The 24,262-nt window shown below is 40.5% G+C and overlaps 1 protein-coding gene across 1 annotated transcript; it reads left to right on the forward strand.

Annotated features, from left to right (window-relative positions):
• Positions 1-4,103: 4,103 nt before the first annotated feature.
• On the forward strand, positions 4,104-23,890 carry IMPACT (impact RWD domain protein). Its single transcript, XM_069853982.1, has 11 exons — positions 4,104-4,161; positions 5,433-5,561; positions 6,160-6,212; positions 7,191-7,253; positions 10,211-10,296; positions 12,007-12,135; positions 12,428-12,522; positions 14,804-14,877; positions 17,546-17,636; positions 21,715-21,849; positions 23,688-23,890. The coding sequence occupies exons 1-11, from the start codon at positions 4,126-4,128 to the stop codon at positions 23,757-23,759; spliced, it is 963 nt and encodes a 320-aa protein (XP_069710083.1). The 5' UTR covers positions 4,104-4,125; the 3' UTR covers positions 23,760-23,890.
• Positions 23,891-24,262: the final 372 nt, after the last annotated feature.

Below are 24,262 nucleotides of genomic sequence, written 5' to 3' on the forward strand. Positions count from 1 at the left end.
AGATCACTCATTCTTTCAGAAACATGCAAAAATGCATGGCAGTGCCCTGGGGCTGAAAGGACTAGGAAGAGGAGGAAATGCTCAACAGTTAATTGGGAGAGAGGCTTGGATGTAGCAAAACCTGTTGTCTGAAGGTCTGTGTGGGCCATGGGTGGTCCTACTCCAAGGTACGCTGCTTGTGCTTAAGATAGATAGGCCACAGGACTACAGCATCCTGGCTTGTATCAGAAACGGTACAGCCAGCAGGAGCAGGGAAATGATCACCCCCATGTGTGACGCTGGCGAGACCACACCTCAAATACTGTGTTCAGTTTTGGGCTTCTCATTAAAAGAAGGACATTGAGGTGCTGGAACATGTCCAGAGGAGGGCAGTGAAACTGGTGAAGGGTGTGGAGCACAAGTGTTAGGAGCAGCAGCTGAGGGAACTGGGGTTGTTTAGGCTGGAGAAGAGGAGGCTGAGGGGAGACCTCATCGTGCTCTTCAACTACCCAAAAGAAGGTTGTAGAGAGGTGGGTGCTGGTCTCTTTTTCCCAAGTAACAAGTAATAGGGCAAGAGGAAATGGCCTCAGGTTGTGGCAGGAGAGGTTTAGATTGTATATTGGGAAAATATTCTTTACTGAAAGAGTGGTGAAGCATTGGGAGAGGCTGCCTACGGAAGTAGTGGAGTCTCCATCCCTGCAGGTGTTCAAAAAGTATGTAGATGTGGCACTTCGGGACATGGTTTAATAAGCACAGTGGTGTTGGGCTGAAAATTGGACTGTCTGATCCTAGAGGAATTTTCCAACCTTAATGATTCTGTGTTTCTATGAAGGGAAGCTAGTGAGTGCTGAGACAAGCTAGGTAAGTACAGGCAGTCCTGACAGAACCACAGCCAAGAGGCAGGGCAGGGAGCCTATGGCAGTGCCTCACACAGCAGGAGCAGCTGATAAGAGGTATGCTTTGACATCTCTCCTTGGGCTGGCCTGGCAGGAGGGATCCTGGTCCTACCTTGTGGGTGGGTAAGCAAAGCCCAGCTCTCTGGTTAGACGTTTCCCAGTCCCCCAGTGCAGCTCTCTCTGCCATCTCGATCCAGAAGCCAGTTGGGATCTGGCCTCTGGAATGCAACTGCAACTGCATGGGAACACTGGCCACAGAGGGATGGGACAGGATAAAGCCGGCAGTGACCATTTGACACCATTTCTCACAGCATTCTGCTTGAGAAACTGTCTGCTGCTGGCCTGGACAGATACACCCTCTGCTGGGTTAAAAACTGGCTGGATGGCTGGGCCCAAAGAGTGGTGTTAAATGGTGTTAAATCCAGTTGGAGGCCAGTCACAAGTTGTGTTCCCCAGGGCTCTGTGCTGGGTCCAGCCCTGTTCAATACTTTTATCAATGATGAAGGCATTGAGTGTACCCTTAGTAATTTTGCAGATGACACTAAACTGGGTGGAAGGGTTGATCAAGTTGAGGGTAGGGAAGGTCTGCAAATGGATTTGAACAGGCTGTGACCAATGGTGTTGTCACCAAAATTTGGAAAAGGAACTTCTTAACACCAATTGGGGGTCTTAAGAAGCAGGCATTCTTTTAATTTGGTACCGGATATACGGGGGGGATCAATCCTCCTACCTTATATACCAGTGATTATAAGTAGCAGGTTTTTATACACTGAATTTATACATATGTATTATATTTCTCATAAAAATCATGCATATTAATCACATTTCCCAATGCCAATTATAGTAGCTGTCCTCCCCTCGTGCATGCTGCCCTCAGTCCTTTATTGAGTCTGAGGTCTGCAAAACAGCCTCTTACCCTATTTTGTTGGCATCTGGCCGCCTTTGAAGTTTTCATATAAGGTTTGAAATAAGGGTTATCTTGACCTTCCATCTTTTTTTGGCTCCTGAAGTAATGGTCAGCTGCCAGTCTTCTGCAGCCTTCTTTGTTCTATTCTTCAAATATCACAGAAGGAGAAGATTTTACTGTTCATTAACTCCCATTGATTAGATTAGATTAGGTATTAGTATGGACCCTGCATTCTACATATTCTGGAAATCAGGAAAAACTTTTTCACAGAAAGGGTCAATGGGCACTGGCACAGGCTGCCAAGGGAAGTGGTTGAGTCCCTGTCCCTGGAGGTGTTTAAAAGACCGGCAGATGTAGTCGTTAGGGATAAGCACTACATTTAAATACCTGCCCTGGAGCTATTTCATAAAATCATTGAATAACCAGGTTGGAAGAGACCCATGGGATCATTGAGTCCAACCATTCCTATCAAACACTAAACCATGCCCCTTAGCACCTCGTCCACCCCTGCCTTAAACACCTCCAGGGAAGGTGAATCAACCACCTCCCTGGGCAGCCTGTTCCAGTGCCCAATCACCCTTTCTGTGAAGAATTTTCTCCTAATGTCCAGCCTAAACCTCCCCTGGCGGAGCTTGAGGCCATTCCCTCATCCTGTCCCCCGTCAGCTGGGAGAAGAGGCCAGCACTCTCCTCTCTACAACCTCCTTTCAGGTAGTTGTAGAGAGCAATGAGGTCTCCCCTCAGCCTCCTCTTCTCCAGCCTAAACAACCCCAGCTCGCTCAGCCGCTCCTCATAAGGCCTGTTCTCCAGCCCCTTCACCAGCTTTGTTGCTCTTCTCTGGACTCGTTCCAGAGCCTCAACATCCTTCTTGTGGTGAGGGGCCCAGAACTGAACACAGGATTCGACATGCGGTCTCACCAGTGCCGAGTACAGAGGGAGAATAACCTCCCTGGACCTGCTGGTCACGCCACTTCTGATACAAGCCAAGATGCCGTTGGCCTTCTTGGCCACCTGGGCACACTGCTGGCTCATGTTCAGTCGCTGTCAACCAACACCCCCAGGTCCCTCTCCTCCAGGCAGCTTTCTAGACAGACTTCTCCCAGTCTGTAGCACTGCACAGGGTTGTTGTGCCCCAAGTGCAGGACCCGGCATTTGGCCTTGTTAAACCTCATGCCATTGGACTCAGCCCAGCGGTCCAGCCTGTTCAGATCCCTTTGCAGAGCCTCCCGACCTTCCAGCAGATCCACACTTCCACCCAGCTTAGTGTCATCCGCAAACTTGCTAAGGGTGCACTCGATGCCTTCATCCAGGTCATTGATAAAGACATTGAACAGGGCTGGACCCAGTACTGAGCCCTGGGGAACCCCACTTGTCACTGGCCTCCAGCTGGATTTCACACCATTTCCCACCACTCTCTGGGCCCGGCCATCCAACCAGTTTTCCACCCAGGAGAGTGTGTGCCTGTCCAGGCCAGAGGCTGACAGTTTCCGAAGCAGAATGCTGTGAGAAACTGTGTCAAAGGCTTTACTGAAGTCCAGGAAGACCACATCCACAGCCTTTCCCTCATCCAGCAACCGAGTTTAAAAGATGGGTAGACGAGGTGCTCAGGGACATGGTTTAGTGACAGATAGGAATTGTTGGACTCAGTGATTTAAGGGGTCTTTTCCAACCTAGGGATTCTGTGATTCTGTAGAAGCTCATATTTCTGCCCAGGGAGGTGGTCGAGTCACCTTCCCTGTTGGTGTTTAAAAGATGGGTGGATGAGGCACTGAGGGGTATGGTTTAGTGCTTGGGATTGGTTGGATGCGATGATCCAGTGGGTCTTTTCCAACCTAGTGATTCTATCTTTCTATATTGGTTTGCTTGGGGGTATGAGGTTCAACTCGGCCAAGTGCCAGGTCCCTGAAGGTGTTTAAAAGATGGGTAGACAAGGTTCTCAGGGATATGATTTAGTATTGGACAGGTAGGGTTGGACTCAAATAATCTCCCAAGGTCTTTTCCAACCAAATAATTCTAGGAACATGCTGCCCAGGGAGGCGATTGAGTCCCCGTTCCTGGACGTGTTTAAAAGACGGGCGGATGTAGCGCTCAGGGATATGATTTAGCAGTGATCAGGTACGGTTGCCCTTGATGACCTCCAAGGCCTCTCCCAACCTACGGATTCCACAGCCCGCACGACCCCAACGACCCCCCCGGCCCCCGCGTCCCCCGGCCCCCGCGCATGCGCGCTCCCGCCGGCGAGGTGCGGGGCTGGCGGAAGGGCGGGCAGGCGGCTTCACCGCCGCTGCCGCGCAGGCTCCGCCCCCCGCGCATGCGCACCCCTCTCGCCCCCTCCCGGGCTCCGATGGCGGCGAACGGGGCGGAGGCGGCTCAGCAGCAAGTGAGCGGCGGCGGGGGGCGAGGGGGCTGCCCTCGGGCAGGCAGCGTGAGCGCCGCGATTTTAGAGTCAAGGAATAGTTTGGGTTGGAAGGCACCTTAAGGATCATCCAGTTCCAGCCCCTCTGCTGTGGGCGGGGACACCTCCCACCAGACCAGGCTGCCCAAGGCCTCATCCAGCCTGGCCTTGAACACCTCGAGGGACGGGGCAGCCACAGCTTCCCTGGGCAACCTGTGCCAGGGCCTCACTACCCTCACCGTGGAGAATTTCTTCCTAATGTCTAGTCTACATCTTCCCACTTCCAGTTTAAAAGCATTCCACCTCATCCTGTCACTCCATGCCCTTGTAGAAAGTCCCTCTCCAGCTTTCTTTTAGCCCCTACAGGTACTGGAAAGTTGCTATTAGGTATTCCCAGAGCTTTCCCTTCTCCTGGCTGAACAAGCCAAACTCTCCCAGCCTGTTCTTGTATGGGAGGCGCACTAGCCCTTGGATTATCTTCATGGTCTCCTCTGGACTTGCTCTAACACTTCCATATCTTTCTTATGTTGGGCATTCCAGAACTGAATGCAGCACTCCAGGTGGATTCTCGTGAGATCGGAGTAGAAGGGGGCTGCTGGTGAGCCCTGGCCTTGTGAGCAGCTCCGTGCCCGTAGGACGCGGTGCTGTCTGGTGCAAGTGCAGTTGTCTTGCTTCAGGCACTGACTAGTGACCACAGATTTGCACTGAAGGGCCATTTCAGATGATGTCTAGGTGGAAGGTGTCTGTCCGCTTCTTATAGGAATTTGTTAGATAGTTTTATTCAGTCTTGGAAAGAACGAGTGAAGAACCTTATTCCTTTCTATAACTATCTGAAAGGCGATTGTTGTGAGGTGGGTGTTGGTCTCTTCTCCCAAGTAACAAGTGATAGGATGAAAAGAAATGGCCTCAGTTTTGCCATGGGTAGGTTTACATCGGATATTAGGAAAAATTTTGTTACTAAAAGAGTGGTGAAGCATTAGAACAGAATGCCCAGGGAGGAAGTGGAGTCTCCTTCCCTGGAAGCATTCAAAAAAACACGTAAAACATGTAGACATGGCACGCTGGGACACGGGTTAGTAGGTACTGTGGTGTTGGGCTGACAAGTGGACTGTCTGATCTTAGAGATCTTTTCCAGCCTTAGTGATACTATGATCTGTAAATAAGCTGTAGAAAAGCAAGACTTAAAATTGTGGTTGCCATACAGAGTTATGTTCTTTGGGAGGGTCTGTTTATTTTTTGTGTAATGCTTTTTCTAGATTGATGAAATTGAAGCCCTTTCATCCATATATGGTGAAGATTGGTGTGTTGTTGATGAAGGTGAAAAAATCTATTGCATTAAGATTAATGATTGTTTGGATCAACCAAAGTGGACCCTCTGTCTGCAGGTATAGTAGTGGTAAGAAGTCTAGCTCAGAATTTTCAGTTGGACTGATGCAGGCAAAATCTTTCACCTGTATGAAACCATTTTAAATAGGATTTATTATCTACTCAAGAAGCTTTTTGGTTGGAATATATCATAGACTTTTCAGTGGTTGTTAGTGTAACACATCAATGTGCTTGTGATATTTTCAGTTGTTAAATATCCTAATTTCATACTTGACAAAACTAATTTCAGTGTTTTTTTTTCGAAAGAATAATTTTCAAAATATGTTTTACACTGACTTTGTGTAGGACATCTCTGGATTTGCGGCACTGCATTTCCATAAGTCAAGTAACCATATATGCAGTTCCTTTCAAGTGTCTTCTGCACTTTGTTTTGCATCCACAAAAATTGCATCATGTAATATAGTATTTGTATGCATTACCATTATTGGGATCCTAAATACAGATATGCAGGTTTTCTTTTTGCTCTGTAACACTATAGCCAACTATTTCCTTCATTTGTAACGCTGATTGTAGTCATAGTGCTCAACATCAGAGTCTGTCAGTACAACTTAGGTAAGAGGAGTAGCCCTGTGAATACTTATGCTGAATTTCTTTCAGGTGATTTTGCCACCAGGATATCCAACTGCAGAGCCACCTATTTATCAACTAAAGTAGGTGAAGGCTCTTGCTGAGAGTTATTTTCTTTCAAACATCTGTATTTTCTCAATTACCACTGTTAATTTTTTTCAGTTTAAGTGGAAGTTTAGTTGACTCCTTAAATTAAACTGTACTGGGCATGGGGCATGTTTTAAGCAAGAATATTCTATTCTTTCTCCTGAGTTAGCCTCATAGAGTTCCCTGTTACAGTTTGCTTGCTTCCCTCAAATCTAATTCTTGCAGCATTATTTTGTGGCAAGGCAGCAATTAGACTATGGAGCAATGGTGACTGCTGCCAGTTGTGTTGGACAATGATGTCTCATCGCTTCCTTGGGTGCACCCATCTTGTCTGGGTCCTTGTTTCAGATTGTTAGTCATGCTTTTCGTCTGTGCGCTGACTCTTGTTGGGATTGGAACCATGGCACGTGCCATTTTCCTGCTTTCCTTTCTTGCTCTCCTCTTGTCTTCCTTGATGGAAATGGAGACGAGTAAGCCAGGCCCCCAGTTTGCTTGATAGAGGGACCTGCAGGTCATGACATGCAGTGTGTCTACTGGATTTTGGTTAGCAGTATTAACAAAGCAATACAAAACAGTGCTGGTAAACTTAAGGCAAAGTTTATAGTTTAACATGAGACCAGGAGGACGCAGGTACAGAAACAAAGGGTCATTCTAAATAGAATAGATACTGTGGTTCTGAAGGAGTTGGAAAGGTGAGCTAAAAATATATAAGGTGACTCTGGAGTGACAGTGGCTTACCATGAAGAGACCATCATTCTTACCTGTGCTAAGAAAAGGCAGCCCAAGTTAGGAGTATTGCATAAGAACTAGGTGATGGTGCTTTTACCGGATGTTTACAGCTGGAACTTTGTTAAGTGGGAATGATTGACAATGTTTTATTTTCAAGGCGTTTATTGCATTTATTTTAAAATGAATGTTGAGGTGACAGGATTAGCATGTGGACACCATTTTTAATGTATTTCTTTTCATTCTAGTGCCCCGTGGCTTCAAGGACAAGATTATACGGAACTAGCAAATAGCTTGGAAGAAATATACCTGTAAGTTAGAGTCTCTGAAATGTAGTAATGGAGACAATGTATTTTCAGTTTCATGCCCTGCTCAATGTATATTTTTAAGTACCTGCATAAACTAGTAGTTGTGAAGCGATTGCAGCAATTAGCCATAAACCAGCAAGTTTATATTATAAATCTAAAAGTAAAGATGCTGTGTATTTATTAAGCATTTTGCAAGAGCGAATAGTGTTAAGCTTCGACAAATTTCTTTTGTATTGTACAGACAAGGTCTTCTATAAGGATAGAAGTCTTCATTTTGGCTCCTAGTATATCACCTTTTAGAATCTATGAGATTGCTTATGAATTGGTGCTCTGAAGTATGAGACTTCTGCTTCTGTTCTGCGTTTAAATGTGTAGCTGCAGCCTGGGAAAACATTTGTTCATGTCTTAGAGCATACAGTGGCAGAACAGTTTTTCTTAAAAGATAGCTAAGGGATAAGTAGGTTTAAGATCAAATTAAATACATGTAGAATCTATTAGCTTGAATTTGTAACGTAGCGGACTGTTCATTATCACAGTGTGCAGCTAACAACAACTCATAATGAATGCATGAGAATAAATAGAACATTTAGAAATACTCAAATTACATGTTCTTGAATTGCTGTGAAATTTGAGTAGTAAATGTAGTCATTTTATGTGGTTTATTTAATTCTTTCAGATCCCAAATGTAATATAAACAAAACAAAATGAAAGTGTGTCGTAAGGAAGAACAGTCATGCCTGAAGTATCAAAACCTGAACGTCTTGCATAAGGCATGCTTTTTAGTGCCATAAAAAAAGGAAGAGAGCACTTAGCTTGCATGAGGGTTTTTTAACTAATTAAGCAACGGATCAAGCAAAATTGAAATTTAAAAATGCACAAGGATTTTAAGTGAAAGCTTCTGTGGGATCGTATTAATCTCAGTTATTCAGTGTAGCAAAAAGGACAGAGACTCTCTCGATTCATAGGATTTTTGAGTGTCTACCTCGGGTGGAGCTGGTGTAAGTGGTTCCCTAACTGACTCGAGCATCTGTAGGAGTAGCATTGTTGTGAAGCAGGCTTTTCCCCCCCCTCTTTTTTTTCTTTTCTCCCTGCAGTCTTCTAGGTTGTTAAATTCTTAGATCAGTCCCTTGCAGGTCCATTCTGTTTATATCAGAAACTGTTCAGAGCCCTCACTGGTCTCCTGTCGTTTTTTGTTTGTTCAGCTGGAAATGAATATCTTTGTATTTTATGTCATTTTAGACTGGAGTAGTCACTAACGTGCATAGTGTTTGTAAAAGCTTTTTTCTCTCCAGTGTCTAATGTCAGGTAAACAGAGGTACTCTGCATCATTTAAAACGTGCATTTTACCAAGTTTCAAGTCCTCAGTAAATTTAACTTGCTTAGTTCTGCAGTCTAAACCACCATGAAGTATACTGTCCGTCACTGTCATCTCAAGAAGGTGGCAAAAGTAGATAATTGGAGATCACAAGTCTGTTTTGGGAGACCCAAAGTTCTTAGAAGTAAATATTTGCATTGTTGTTTTTTTCTTCCAGATATTATTCTGGTAAGATTATTCAATACAAAGCTTTGTTTGATGACTTAGACACAAGTGACAAGAAAAATAGCAGCATAGAAAGGCAACCTTTGAGACTTAAGTGTAACTTGTCAGAAACTGAAATTGACTTGTAGCTGAAGAAATTGTGCACAACAGAGAAATGTTATTCGTTGTCTAATGTCTCTCATTACATCATTAAAACAAACATAGTTCATCATGTATTGAAGTAGTGCTTCTGTACAATAAGAAGCAGCGTGAAATCAGGGCACTGAATTGTTCTGGAGAATGTCCAGACTTCGAAGACAGAGCTACAAGGTTACAAATTCCTTATTTTTGCTTGAATATTTTTCATATAACATGTACATTTGTTTGAATTTCTGATTGCATTCAGGAATAGTGCTGTATACGTTAAGCAAAGCAAGAGTTTAAAGATGTAATTCTGTTGCTGAGATGTATTTATGTGGTGCCCCAGATGGTGGCAGTAAGAATAAAATTAATGAGAAACCACGAGTTACTACAGCTCTAAATCTTTAGTTTTGCTTTTGAGCTAAGCACGCACAGTTCATAAACATGTTAAGATATATTACAAAGGCAACTTTTCAGGACATAATTTTAAATATAATCTGGGTTGTTTAGGTCCTGCTGCACATTAAGGCAGTGTTTCTTAACTCTGAATATATACACATAAAGATCGTGTTCATCCCATCCTGCCCCAGTGCCTTAATACACACTTGTACTCTCTGACTTCTAAACCTAAATCCTTGCCTTCCTGTCCTATAAAACTGCCTGTTACCCAGGCTCTACCATGGCAGTCGGGTGCTCCACCATGTCTGCAGCTACTGACCTACTATCAAAGTCCACCGAGATCAACCTCTGCTGTGTGTGCACTGACTCCTTGAGGGGCAAGAGAAGTGGAGCTGTTCAAGGAAGAGCTTCCCTCCTAAACATGAAGGGAAAGAGTTCCCTATACCCACAGAGAGGCTGAAGGAGCTCACCGCTGCCTGTACAATACTTTTTGCAGAGAAAACTGATCCAAAGCAAGCTCTAAAGGCTAGACATCCTAGCTTAGTATTCTTTTGAAAATACCGCAGACTATCCAACTTGTTCTTTTCACAGCTTTCCCCTTTCCTTAGTGACCAGAGAGTTTCTGTCAGTTGCCTGTTTTCATCCTGCATTGGTACTTTTAATGTTTGTTGTTTCTTTTTAAAAAGCAAGCCACAAAGAGAGCGTGTAATGGTGCAGATATCATGTGTTTCACCTGATGAAGTGCTGAGACAGGGCTTTCCACAAGCCTGTCTAGGCTCTTTATCTCTCTAGGTTATAACGTTCTATTTCTGAATGTCTGAAATCTGTATGTTATTTGGTATATTTTCCAAGTGGAATCCATAAAAATGGTTCTCCATTCACTGTGAATTTTAACTTCCAGACAGAACCTTGGTGAAAGTATACTTTATTTATGGGTGGAGAGGATACGAGAATTTCTGATTGAAAAGGCACAATCATCAGATCCAGGTACTTCGGAAAATACACAGGTTTTTCAGTTTGCTTCTTGTTCAACTGCAAAGTAAGTTTTCATTACAGTTAAAGCTTTATGCCCAGTTTTGCATTGGATCTAAATAACAGAAAACAACAGTGTTCGGTGTCCTGGCTTATTGTTTTACAGTGATAGACTCTCTTTTTAAGAAGCAGTAGGGGAAAAAAAGGAAGGGGATGGCCTCAGTTCTTCTAGAACTCTTCTAGAACAAGGTCCTCAGTTCTCTCAGGAATAAATACTTGCATGAAAAGAGTTCTTCACACAGGTACATTATGATTTGTCCTCTGTTTTGCAAAAGGTATCGTTCATATCACTAGTTTTTGGTGTTGAATGCACTCTTGGAGGATTGGAATTTTCCTCAGGAGAAGAAAAACTTCAGTGGAATATGCAGACAAATGACCAAGTATTCCATTGTACTTTCATTTTATTTTATTGGGGTGAGAAGTCATCTAGTTTTACGTCATCACTAGAGGTGCAGTGATTCTTCTGCTGTGACTCTTGTAGTGAAAGAGTTTGTGTACATTCACAGTTGTTCTTTCAAAAAGTGTTGGAGGCTTTTTGTGGGTTTTTTTGTGCCTTAAAGTGCTAAACTGCTGTGAAATGCATGAGTGATATTCATGCATGCACTTGGGGTAAAAGGAAATGCAGTATTTTTCTGTCATGGATGTTAAGTTAGTCCTGTAAGGAATAACCTCACAGGAATAATATTCCTGCAGAGTCAAAAAAGCATATGTTTTCAGTGCTTATTCATGATAAGGTGTGGTTTTAGTCTTTCAGTAAACTGTATTTTGTTGCCGCATCATAGAAATTCTAAGAGTAATTTTTCATCGAAATGAATAAAGGATGACTGGGAAGTCAAAGTTTTACAGACAACATTGGAAGTTTATTGAGTATTTTGATGGCAGCTTTATGGATTCTACTTAATATATGTAATGATTGTCCTAGGCTTTTTGAACGCACAGTATCAACCCTCTGCTATTTATTAAAAATACTTGTATTTCAAAAACAGAATCATCACCACATTATGGGCCCTCTAAATAGGAAATTGAATTGTGGTACTTCGCTGTATGATTGATTCCCTCTAAATCCAGTTGCCTGAACACTGATTCTGTGTGATGTTTACTCTTTTGCTATTGACTATTATTTTTTTATGTCCTGTGTGTGAAGGAAAGTAGGATTGTCAGAATCCCAGAGTACTTGCAGCATGTCCAGAGAGATGATCCAATATAATGATATTATTTCCTCATTAAGTAGCATTGGACAACAGCTCTATGTTTTTCTCCAAGTGACCTGTAAATGACTGCAGTTCTTGTAAAACATCAGATTATTTTAGTCTCTAAATTCAGATTAAATTAATGATAGCATTGTAAATGCTTAATGGAAATGGTAAACATTATTCTGTTCTTAAAAATTTTTAGATTTAATTAGTATTGAAACAGAAGATACTATGTGAGGATCCCTTGGCTTGAAAATCGTATTCCTAGTTCTAAGCAAGATCTTAGTTAATACTGAACTAAAGATTTCTGGGTTTTGTTGTAGTTAATATTACTATTCTGCATTTCATAATTCTTAATGACAAACTGATTTGAACTGAAAAGCCAGAGTTTTTTAAGAGAATAATTTGAAATTACATATTACTTGTCTCACAGAAAAATGTGTAATAAATTCTATTACTTGTATTTTAATAGAACTAGATATTAAGAAAACCAGTGAAGAAGATGTTGAAGATGATGGAGATGATTTTCTCCAAGACTATCAGCCCCTTCAGGAAGATCCAATTAAAATGTTAAATTATGTTACATCTGAAAGTCAAGAAGGTAAAAAATATTCCCTTATTAATTCTGATGAATAAATTTAGAAGAAAAAGGTTGTGAGATTCTGATTTTCTACTCTGCTTTTAAGTAAAATTAATAACATGAAATTTATAATAAAGATTAATAACAAATGTAAAAAAACCCAAAAATATTTTTGGTGGTTCTATATGTCATCTGTACTTGATTTTAACAAATCCCTTTTTTTTAAGTTGAGACATTCTTTACTTACGTAGTTATATACATTGTTTCAGTACCCTTAAAAGAAAGCAAATGGTTTCTTATTTGTGATTGGTAGATGAAGAACTGCCACCCATACATCACGGAAACCCAATCACAGATCGAAGGAGTACTTTCCAGGCACATCTGGCTCCTGTGGTGACACTCAGACAAGTTAGTAGCGATCAGTTCTGCTCTTTTTGTTTTTACTTTGAGATTGACAAAATATTACTGAAATACTTGGGTTTAAATGAATATGTATCTCTGTCTCGCATCTTTGTGTGCCATTACTGTCTGAGTAGTCATCAGTTTCTCTCTTTGTCTATCAGCTAAATAACTCTAAATATCAGCTCTGCAATGTATCCTAGCAGTTTTCTAGTTTTATTTTTGAAGTGGGTAGATACTGCAGTCCTTTACCAGTAAGTGCACTAAATGTAAGAGAGAGAATAAGAACATCGAAATTTGGCTTTTTGATGTTGGCAACGTGAGTCTAACGTGTTACTTGGAAAATGATTTAAAATGAATTTATAAATATTTTTCCTCCTTACAAAAGGCATTCTATAGGGAAATACACTTGGATAATACATAAGTAAATCTTTTTTGAGACCTAAGTGAGAAGGCTAAGTATGCTTCTAGAGTTGTACTTGCCTACAACTAGAAAAAATGTCTGCACTGGTTCCTGTGTCTTACTGGAATCATTGGTAAATCTGGACCTAGACAGAGTGCTAGAAAAGGGCAGCTACATTTTGTTTCCCATCATGCTTCTGTATTTCAGCAGTTTAACACAGGGGAAAGAAATCATCCCTGAGTTTTATATTACCGTTATTTATTATTTTTAAAAAACCTTTGTGGAATTTGTCCCATTGCTTCTTGCACCAGAATTTACTTTCAGAATCCACAGGATTGTATGAAAATGTACCTTCCTGTGTTTGCTGTGCATCAGTCACTTGTAACTTAGTTTGTTATTCCTCTCTGCTTTCTCTGTGCAGTTGGATTTTTAAGGCATCTATCATCAGCATTTTCATAAAAATAGCACTGCACCTTAGTTATTTTCTTAGCTGTGCGCAGTAGCTATGAACACCAAGTCCACATGAACTGTGTTGCTTTAGAAAGGAAAGAAAGAATGTCTTTTTCTCATTTTAAAAAATTGTTGCTTTTTGATCATGATTTATGAGTGAGATTATTCCTGCTTATAAGGAAATCTGTCCCCACAGACGTGGGTTTCCAAAAGGACAGTTCTGTATTAAGAAACATTACTCACTTAAAGTGGGTTAGTAGGTTCATTTTTGCATGCAAAGACTTTCTTAATTTCTTCTTATATGACTTTTTTTTTTTTTTTTAAAGAGAACATATGCACAATAAACCTAGAAATTTTTGGTCAATTTTTTGGTATCTCTTTAGGATAAAGTCAGTGGGAAAAAAAGGGAGAAAACAGATGTCTGAAGCAATGTTCTCTGTTCATAATATGGGTTTTTTCATGGAGGTATCTTATACTTGAGGTGATTTTTGTGAACTGAATTTCTTCCAGAGGAATTGGAAATAGCAGAGTATGGCTAAGACATACTAAATATGTATAATGGCTACACCTCAGAGACATTATTATTTGGAGTGAATGGGAAGCATGTTTTCCCAGACTTTCACAGCTTCAGTAATATTTTCCTCAAAGTAGTGTTAACTTTGTATTATGTGCTAAACCAATGTCTTGATCAAAGCTCTCCTTTTTGCTAGACCAAATTGGAAAGAGTTGAACAACTGCTAGCTTGGTTAATTAGAAACAAAAGATGAACTGGTATTGATAAATGTTTCAAATCTGGTACTTCTTAAGAGCAGAGAGGTGGACATGGTGGGAATACCTGTTTTCTGGGAAACCCCGACACTTTCAAACCCATGACAGAACATTTTGGTTTTGTTATTATTCTTTCTGTGAAACGGAAACTTGAAAGAAGCTGTGTTTGAGGAAAAAGGAAAAACTCAAAATAAAAGACAGAGATTTCTAAACATCACATGCTTTTGTGAAATAGGTAAAAGCAGCGTATAATGGGAAAATGCGTGTCAAGTTGTGTTATATTCCAGCTTAATGTTATAGTTGAAAAAAAATAAGTGAGTGTAAGTGATGCTTAATACCAATTAAAATGTTTTCTAGATCTTATGGTCTCTCTTTTTTAAGTAAAGTGATTTGACAGTTCTACGTCTTCAGCAATAACATGAATGTACACAATGTACAATTTCAAGGAGCAGCTCTTTTCAGTATCCCAGAAAAATTATTTGAAACCAGCATGAGAGTACTGAGAAGCCACTTCTTGAGTTATCACACTGAATATTTAATTAATTTTATGTCAAAGTGTAAACCTGTTTCATTATGGTATTAAGAAGGAGACCTTTGCTTAGCAGTGATGTTTAGATGATGTGTATGAAATTCCATTGTGAAAGGAAGCTTATTTCTGTTTTTTTAAAGGTAAAAAGAGTTCTTGAAAAATTATATGGGAATAAGAAAATTGCAAGTGCTACCCACAACATTTATGCATACAGGTGAGAGGTGAATAGTGGTTTTTTTTTCCCAGTGTTCTTTAACAAGTAAGTGTGAGATAAGTGAAAAAAGTAAAATCCATTGAAGAAATTCCTTGCTATTAAATCTTAATGGGAGTAGATTTATTACTTGTGCGGTAAAGGTTTTAGGCTTTATTTTTGAATTTGAGGTAAAGAATGTAGAACGTATAGTAGGAAACATATAGTGGTGCAAATTATTTGACACTATCCCAGAGAGACATGGATTTGACAGGTGGACTGCTCGGAATTGGCTGGATGGTGACACTCAAGGAGTCGTTGTCCTACAGCTCGATGTCCAAGTGGAAACTGGTGTTGAGTGCTGTTCTGCAGAGGTTAGTATTGGGACTGGCTCTGTCAGAGACATGGATAATGGGATTGAGTGCACCCTCAGCAAGTTTGCCAGTGACCAAACTGTGTGACATGTGACGCACCGAAGGGAAGGGTTGCCGTCCAGAGGGATCTTGGCAGGAGAGGTGGGCCTATACGAACCTCGTGAAGTTCAACAAGGCTGAGTGCAAGTCCTGCACTTGGCTCTGGGCAATCCCAAGTGTAAATGCAGGCTGGGCAGAGAATGGATTTAGAGCAGCAGCCCTGAAGAGAAGACCTTGCGAGAGTTGTTGGATGGAAGTTCAACATGACTCATCATTGTGTGCTTGCGGCACAGAAGGCCAACTGTATCCTGGGCTGCATTGAAAGAAGTGTGACCAGCAGTGCGAGGGAGCTGATTCTCCCCCTCTACTCTGTTCTTGTGTAACTTCACCTGGAGTATTATGTTGGGTGAAGTCTGGAACTGTCAACACAGGAAGGACAGGAATCTGTTGGAGCAAGTCCAGAGGAGGGCCATGAAAGTGATCCAGGGGGCTGGAGCACCTCCCCTACAAGGACAGGCTGAGAGAGTTGGGATTGTTTAGCCTGGGGAAGAGAAGGCTCCAGGGAGACCTTATAGCAATGTTCCAGTACTTAAATGGGGCTACAGCAGATTTGGGGATGGGCTTTTTATCAGGAGTGCAGGGATAGGATGAGGGGTAACAGTTTTAAGCTGAAAGGGGGAGATTTACATTAGATATTAGGAAGATGTTTCTCCCTGTGAGGGGCATGGTGGTGAGAAATAGCGGATATCCCATCCCTGGAGGTGTTAAAGGACAGACTGGAGGGGGCTTTGAGCAACCTGATTCAATAGAAGGTGTTCAAACCCAGTGGAAGAAGATGATCTTTAAGGTCCCTTCCAACCCAAACTATTCTATGACCCTATGAAATACTTAAAGATAGTAAAGCAGAATTAGGAATAAAAAAAAGACTAAAAGTGGATTTGAATATGTGTTGTTGTACTTTATATAGTATGTGTGAGCGTGGAAATGCTACATCATCCTGAACTAAATGTGTTTTTGCTTGGGTAAAGTAACTTTCCCCTCACATTCCTCTCTAAACTTAAGGTTCATGTTTAGAAATAGCTGAAAAATTTTTGTTGAAGTAAGAGTTGAAACAGAAAGCCTAATGCAGACATCTGGCATATGAAGTTGCAGCTGAAATACGAGAAACTTGAGGGAAAATGAGAAACGCATAGAATTGAGTTAGGCAGTGGTCTGTTTCTGGCAACTTTCGTGAGTATAGCTCACATGAAATGAATTAGTCCATGTAGTGATATAGTTTGTCCAAGGGGATATAAGTGACAGTATAAAGGTCCCCTTTCATTACTCAAGGAACCACTCATCAGAAGAAGCATGTATAGACACTGGTCCATTTATGGACATCCTGATGTGATCCTAATGAAACATAAAACGAGAGCAAGCGAAAGCTTACTTTACTAAAAAGTTAAGTAAAGTAAAAGGTTTCTGTAAAGAGGGAACTTTGTTGATTTTGGTGATGATCTGGCTGCTTTCACTGATACTCTCTTACTGCACTTCATCAAAAGCAACAGAAACATACATATTTCTTCATATTTGTCATCTAATACCAGAAGCCTCATTGTGTCCTGTGTGTCTTAACTAAGTTCGGAAGTTATGAAATCAATTGGTAACAAACGGCAAAACTCTGAGTGTTACTTCTGGAAAATTAGACCTGGGCAGCTGTCCCTTATATGAAACAATGCACCCCAAAGTTTCCTAGAGTGCCCTCATGTCAGAGACTAATTCTGCAATGGAAAAGATATGTTACAACACCCCTGAGGAAGGAGATGGCATTGAGAACCTGAAGGTGAATTTCAGTAGTAGTATCACGCTGCTGCTGAAATATAGACCTGATTAATTATTCATAATACTTTTCCCTGAGTTCTTTTAGCTTGAGACTGCAGACCATAATTTGAACCTGTATCTGATAGAGTTGGTTTCATATAGGCATAACTGTTAGGCTAAAAACCTAAGGATTTTTCTTATTAGGGACTTTACACTGGTAATGAGTCTGGAGCTAACCTGAAATAGCTAACGTCTATGTAAAAGCTTCTCAAAACTTGTTCTATTCAAATAAGTGTTTGTGGTTTACACTAAGCCTCATCCTGTCTTCATATAAATGTCCCTTAGTTGAGAAGTAGAATTGCTACATGCATGTATGAAAAACCTCTGAGAGTCCATTAATCTTGTAAAAGTGTTGGTTGACTGATGTTTTTTTGAATCTATTTTACATTAATTTTTTCTTTTTTTTTTTTCTTTTTAAGAATATACTGTGAGGATAAGCAGACATTCTTACAGGATTGTGAAGATGATGGGGAGACAGCAGCAGGTGGACGTCTTCTTCATCTTATGCAGGTTATAAAGATTTATCTTTGACCTTTGGAATTCTTGAACAGATTTTAAACATCACTACAGTGTAAACAAACTTGTAGAAGATTTTTTAATTCTTGCTCCGCTTTTAGCAAAATAAATGATTGCTTTCTCAAAGGTGAAAAAAACCCCACAGACTGTTTCGTTCATTGGGATTTTCAGGTCTTGGATTATAGAAACAAATAATGTTTCATAGTTGGTAATAATAGTTTGAAAGGTTTAAAGGATAAATTAGTGTCGATTCCTATGCTTACTATGTGGTATAAGGTATTTAAATAATGAAGACTGGAAGAAGCCGACTGACAGAATGTAACAGCTGACCTGAGAACAGCCTTTCATTTGGCTTCTTTGAATATTTGTGATAAAGAGATACATTTGAACTTGCATAGTAGAACTTCAAATGCAAGAGGTAGCGGGAGTGAAGAAGTTAAGCCGTTTTGATAATTTAATCTGTTTCTTTGTGCTCTTTCCAGTTCTGGGATCTTAGCCCTAATACTCACATATATTTTAGTTTTCAAGTGTTGATACAATATGCCCTTTGCAATGTTGCTGCTAAATGTGAATTGACATTGACAAACTGATTCACTGGCATGATGCAAGCCCCAGTAAAACCATAAAATATCACAACTACAGGGCACAGCTGGGTATGTCTCGTGTAGTGCCTTAAGTCACTTAGCTGTATCAGCACGCTAATTATTGTTTTTTATTTTGATTTTTAAATTGATGTCCCCTTCATAGCCAGACTTTTGCTTTCCTGTCCTTTGCTTGCTTGTGTATTCATAGAATCATTTAGGTTGGAAAAGACCTTTAAGATCATTGATTCCAACCGTCATCCTAACACTGCCAGTTCCACCGCTAAACCATGCCTCTAAGCACCACATCTACGTGTCTTTAAACAGCTCCAGGGGTGAAGCCCTGATAATCCAGGGGCTGATATTTAGCAACCTGCCACACCGCTTAGACACACACAAGTCTATGAGGCTGGATGAGCTCCACCCAAGGGTACTGAGAAACCTGGAGGAATTGCTCACCAAGCCACTTTCCATCATTTATCAGCAGTCCTAGATAACTCTGGAGGTGTTTGTCAAATGGAGAGTAGCAAATGGGACACCCATCTACAAGAAGGGCTGGAAGGAGAATTGAGGCCCATCATTCTGACCTCAGTGCTAGGGAGGGTTAAGAAGCAGATAATCTTGACTGCCATCACGTGGCACTTAGAGGACAACCAGGGGATCCGGCAGAGTCAGCATGGGTTTAGGAAAGACAGGTCCTGCTCTGACCAACCTGATCTCCTTCTATGACAAGTTGACCTGCTTAGTGAATGCGGGAAAGCCCATGGATGTTGTCTACCTAGTAAAGCCTTTGACACAGTTTTCCACAGCATCTTCCTGGAAAACCTGTCTGCTTATGGCTTGGACAAACATACTCTTTGCTGAGTAAAATACAGGCTGGATGGCTGAGTCCAGAGAGTTGTGCTGAATGAAGTTAAATCCAGTTGGCAGCCAGTTGCAAATGCTGCTCCACAGGGCTCGGTATTGGGGCTGGTTCTGTTTAATATCTTTCTCAGTGATCTGGATGAGGGGATTGAGTGCACCCACAGTGAGTTTGAGTTTGCAGGTGACACTGATTTGTAGGGAGATGTTCTGCTTGAGGGAAGGAAGGCTCTACAGAGGGATTTGAACAGGCTGGATTGGTGGGCCAAGGCCAGCTGTGTGGGATTCAACGAAGCCAAGTGTTGGGTCCTGCACTTGGACCACAACAAACCCATGGAACACTACAGGCTTGGGGTAGAGTGGCTAGAAAGCTCCCTGGTGGAAAAGGACCAGAGGATGTTGGTTGACATCCACTGAATATGTGCCAGCAGGGTGCCCTGGTGGCCAACGACATCGTGGTTTGTATCAGAAACAGGAGCAGGGAAGTGGTCATCTCCCTGTACTTGGTGCTGGTGAGGCTGAAATACTGTGTTCAGTTTAGAGCTACTCACTACAAGAAAGACATTGCTGGAGTGTGTCCAGAGGAGGGCAACAAAGTTGATGAAGGGTCTGGAGCACAAGTGTTATGAAGAGCAGCTGAGAGTGCTGAGGTTGTTTAGTCTGGAGAAAAGGAGACTAAAGGGAGACCTTAATGCTCTCTACAACTACCTGAAAGAAGGTTGTAGTGAGGTAGGTATTGGTCTCTCCTCCCACGTAACAAGTGATAGGATAAGAGGAAATGGCCTCAATAATTTTAGTTCTTGTACTAGGGAGGTTCAAATTGAATATTAGGAAAAATTACTTCACGAAAAGGGTTGTCAAGCATCGGAACAGGCTGCTCAGGAAAGTGATTGAGCCACCATCCCTGGAGGTATCTAAGAGATCTGTAGATCTGCTGATTAGGGACATGATTTAGTGGTGATCTTGGTAGTGTTAGACTTACAGTTAGACATGATGATCTTTGAAGTTTTTTCCAAGCTAAATGATTCTATGATACCAGCATGAAAATTAGGTGGTTTGTTTACACTTATTGTTACTGTGTTTATAGTTCTTCTTTTGCAATAGAAAGCTTATTTTAGGTAAACCTAGCACTTCCGTCAAGATAGTACTTTCCGGTTACAGACAGCTGTATTTTAGATCAGTTCTTTTGAACTTAGAGTTAAAAAATTTTCTGTTTACTGTGAACAGTTGCTATACATAGGAGTTTATGGCTGATGTGTAAATTGTCACAAAACCTGCCCTGATCCTTCTCTTTTTTTCCTTTTCCTTTTCCTTTTTTCCTTATCCTTTTTTGTTTTACAATTCTAAGAATATTTCTTTTTTTCAGGATGATAGAATCTTCTATTAGTATTGCTCGAATTAGTCAAATATGTGTATTTTTCTCCTTTGTGGAAACAATGAACGGTGTTAGCATGCTTTTTTGATAGCTACCTCTTAAGGGACTTTTTTCTCCTCTACCAGATCACCCTGATATCTTGCAGACCACAGTATTTTCACTCAGCCTTATGCAAATAAAGCTGTGTTTGTTCTGTCTGGCTCCAAGCCATCTGTGTGACCTTCCACAGAGATTTCAGATACCTTAGTTTGAGGGATGAATTCAGGATCATGGTCACATGCAAGACTAATCTGAGCAAAAATGCTAACTGGTCATTATCAGTACACATTTCCATGCAGTAATGTGTATCTTGTATTTTGCCAGAATGTGTGTTTCTCTCTGATACTTAAGTCAGTTGGCATTCCCTGTGTTTGCTGATTATAGGTAGATCTTGAGCACAGTATTGCTGTAAGGAGGAATAAATCCTAGTTTTCAAGTCTCGTTAAGTCACCTTTAGATTTTGTGAAAAGCAAAGCTGTTGAAGTCTGCCTATGTTTCTTGCCTTTAATCATTTTTATTTATTTCTCTACTTGATTTTGTTACTTAGAGTCTTAAAAGAGCTGTACAAAGGCTGTTTAATTCCTTTCAGTCCTATTTGCTAATGCAACTATTTAATGTTGTGTGAATTTTATATATGCCTTTTTGAATTCAGAAAGCAACTGCTTGGTTTTAAAGGGCTAAGACACAGACCTGGAAAATGCAGAGGGTTTCATGTGTTATCCAGCTAAGTCTTGCTAGCTTATGGCATTTTAGGTATCCACACGTATAATACTTCATCCACCAATGCTTCCAAAAATGTGAATAGACAGTCTGTTCAGTGGCAGAGTTTCTCTGGAAATAATAATTCATCATATCAAAGAATAATAAACGTAACTCAGTACTTTTCCCTTTAAGTAATGGCTGAAACATTTGACACATGAATGAGCACCTGTAGTGCATATGAGACAGCTTTGTGCCCTTTGTGAGGTATATATTGACTCATTTTATTTTGAATGTACCTTTGTGTAGGAGCTTGGAGAGGCAGACTTGCCACAGCTGTTGACTTGTCATTGTTACCCTCTGATATCATATGTGTGACCCAGAACTGGCTAAAAATTCTTCTTAATAATGCAAGATAGTAGACTTTTTCTGTGTTTAAAATTGCTGTCAACAGTAAAATTAGTTCAAGTAAAAAATAACAACTTTTATTTCCTTTTTCCTTTTTTTTCCCAAACAGATTTTGAATGTCCAAAATGTGTTAGTTGTGGTATCGCGCTGGTATGGAGGTATTCTATTGGGGCCAGATCGTTTTAAACATATAAACAATTGTGCAAGAAATGTACTTGTGGAATACAACTATGTACATTCAGTGGTAAGTTTCTTCCACTTAGAATGAAAGCATTTGTGTGTGAACTTGTGTAAATTGTCACTGTTAGATGAAGCCAGGAAGAAAGTAATACTTCCTCTGTGACCCTCCAGATGCTTTGGTGCACTGATAGTGTACACAGGATTAGTGCAAAGACTTTTGAAGAACTTTCAAAGAAGTTAGTTTGGTTTGTAAGTATTGAGGCATGCGATGGAAAGGTGGAAGCAGTTGAGGACATTGGTTTTGGACACAGATTTAAGGGTTGAGAGAGGATGGGAAGGGAAAATGCCTCTTTTTGTATGTTCAGAAGACTGGAAACTGCTGCTTCTCATGCTGTGCCACCGGCTTTAGCGTGTAGGCAGACTGAGCTTGGGAATTGCTGTAACTAGGGAGCATTTTAAAAATTGGAAGCTTTGTTAGACCAAAGAAGTTTTAAGAATTATAGATGATGGACACCATTTAAAAAGAAATCTGGACTAAAATAATTAAAACAAATTAACATCACTGTTACAGGAAAGATTGAGGGAGTATGTTTTCAGGAAGTTTAACTAGCTCGGAAGACAGACTTCCAAATGTCTTTTATTTTCTTCACCCTCAGAAGAGCATGTTAGATATGTCTGTGTATATTGTATTATGTAATTGCTGACTGGAAAGGTTCAAGACAGTAGGAGATAATTACTAATGGATACTTGAGAAAGTACGCAAATATCAGTTTTCCTTCTGTGAAAGTATCTTAAGATTAGTGAGGCTGAAAGCTGAGCGTTCTTCCCCATTTCTCCCCCTGCACTTTTCAGTTATTTGTTTTTAGCATTTTAGAGTTTCTTGTATATACTTATTGATTTACCTTCTTATCAGTATTCTTTGAAAGTGGTGTTCATAAAATAAAAGGAAACTAACAACACTTTAAGCACTAATCCTCAAGAGAAGGTTTAGTACCAAAAATAACTTTTTTCTGTTTTTAATGACTTACCACAAAATAAATACAGTCTTAACAAATGTATTTTGTTACCAATGTCCATCAGAAAAATAACGGATGGAACTTACAGTAATTATTATACTAGTACCATTGGAAAAAGTATTCTTTTAGATAATTTAGAATAGCAGAGTTCAAACATCCTGTTAGGGTCCGTTTCCCTCCAGTGAGCAAGAGGCAGAAGGGAGTAGATAAAAGTGTCCCAGGTTCTGTAGTGGTACATTCTTTGACCATTTGGAGGAATGCTTGTGATGAATACCTACTGAAGAAAAGTCCTGATTTTGACGACTGGCAGTCGAAGCAAGCTGTGCGTTACAATGTCAATCCAGCAAGACTGGAAAAATGTTGTTTTTCCCAGTGTAGATTTATTTCACCTAACGGAGCGGTTTTAATATGCTGGTGAACAGTATATTTCTTGATAAGGCCACATCCACTCTCGAGTTTTGCAGTATTGTGTAGAAGTATTCATGTACTGGTAGCCTCTTCCTTGAGTGCAAATGGCTTAGATTATAGCTATGTCTATAATTTGTCATTGCTGAAGGCAGAATCATAGAATTATAAAATCATTAAGGTTGGAAAAGACCTCTAAGATCATCTAGTCCAACTGTCAGTCCAAGCTGCTGTGCCTACTAAACTATGTCACAAAGTGCCATGTCTACACACTTCTTGAACACATATAGAAGTATCTAAATAGCAAGATAAGCAGACAAATTAATGAAACTGAGTGGATAAATATGATAGAATTCAAAACGTTCATAAATGCCAATGAACTATGAACACGGTTTGTATTAAAAATAATTCTCATAGGTGACCTTGAGAAAATACTTAAGATACATAAGAATGTTGTTTAAATTTTTGTTTTTCATTTCAGGAAGAATCATCTAAACAAGCAGGAAAGAGCAAAAAGGTAAAGAAGGACAACAAGAAGAGAACAGAACATTAATTTATTTTTAAAAACTATGAAAGATTGTTTTGCACATATTGATACAAAGAAAACATGGACCTTATTGCCTTATCCAGTATAACAGACATTTTGTATTTAAAAGAAAATTCAGTAAAATTATGGATATATTTTATCTTGTTCTGTGATTTCTTTCACTCTTCTGAAGTAGCGCTTAGACAGAAGTTTCCTGTGTTCTTATGCATTTCAACTCCTTGTTAGGAGGGCATTGTAACACCGCTTCTCCATCCCATCCCCTGCCACTTGAGCTCAAACACCTGTCTTGTATTACAAATTGAATTCCCTTGTTTGTTGTATTAAGGGTCAGACTGGAGTCATTCATAGACAAGGTCACTTACGAACTTTGAGGTTTTCTATACTTAAAATGAAAGTGTATGGTCCAGTGCCATGTTGTCTTGGAGAGCTTGGTCATGCCTGTGCAGTTCTTGATCATGCTAGGTAGGGCCTGTCTGGTGACATAAGAAAGACTGAACGTGGGCGACGAA

This window comes from Phaenicophaeus curvirostris, chromosome 3 (genome assembly GCF_032191515.1).
Source record: "Phaenicophaeus curvirostris isolate KB17595 chromosome 3, BPBGC_Pcur_1.0, whole genome shotgun sequence".
In the NCBI taxonomy this organism is placed as follows: domain Eukaryota; kingdom Metazoa; phylum Chordata; class Aves; order Cuculiformes; family Cuculidae; genus Phaenicophaeus; species Phaenicophaeus curvirostris.

Excerpts from the sequence above, each read along its gene's own strand:
- IMPACT (XM_069853982.1), top strand. The coding sequence starts at position 4,126 with ATGGCGGCGAACGGGGCGGAGGCGGCTCAGCAGCAA. Across the intron at positions 4,162-5,432 it reads CGGAGGCGGCTCAGCAGCAA|ATTGATGAAATTGAAGCCCT; the intron begins GTGAGCGGCGGC and ends TGCTTTTTCTAG. Across the intron at positions 12,136-12,427 it reads TACATCTGAAAGTCAAGAAG|ATGAAGAACTGCCACCCATA; the intron begins GTAAAAAATATT and ends TGTGATTGGTAG.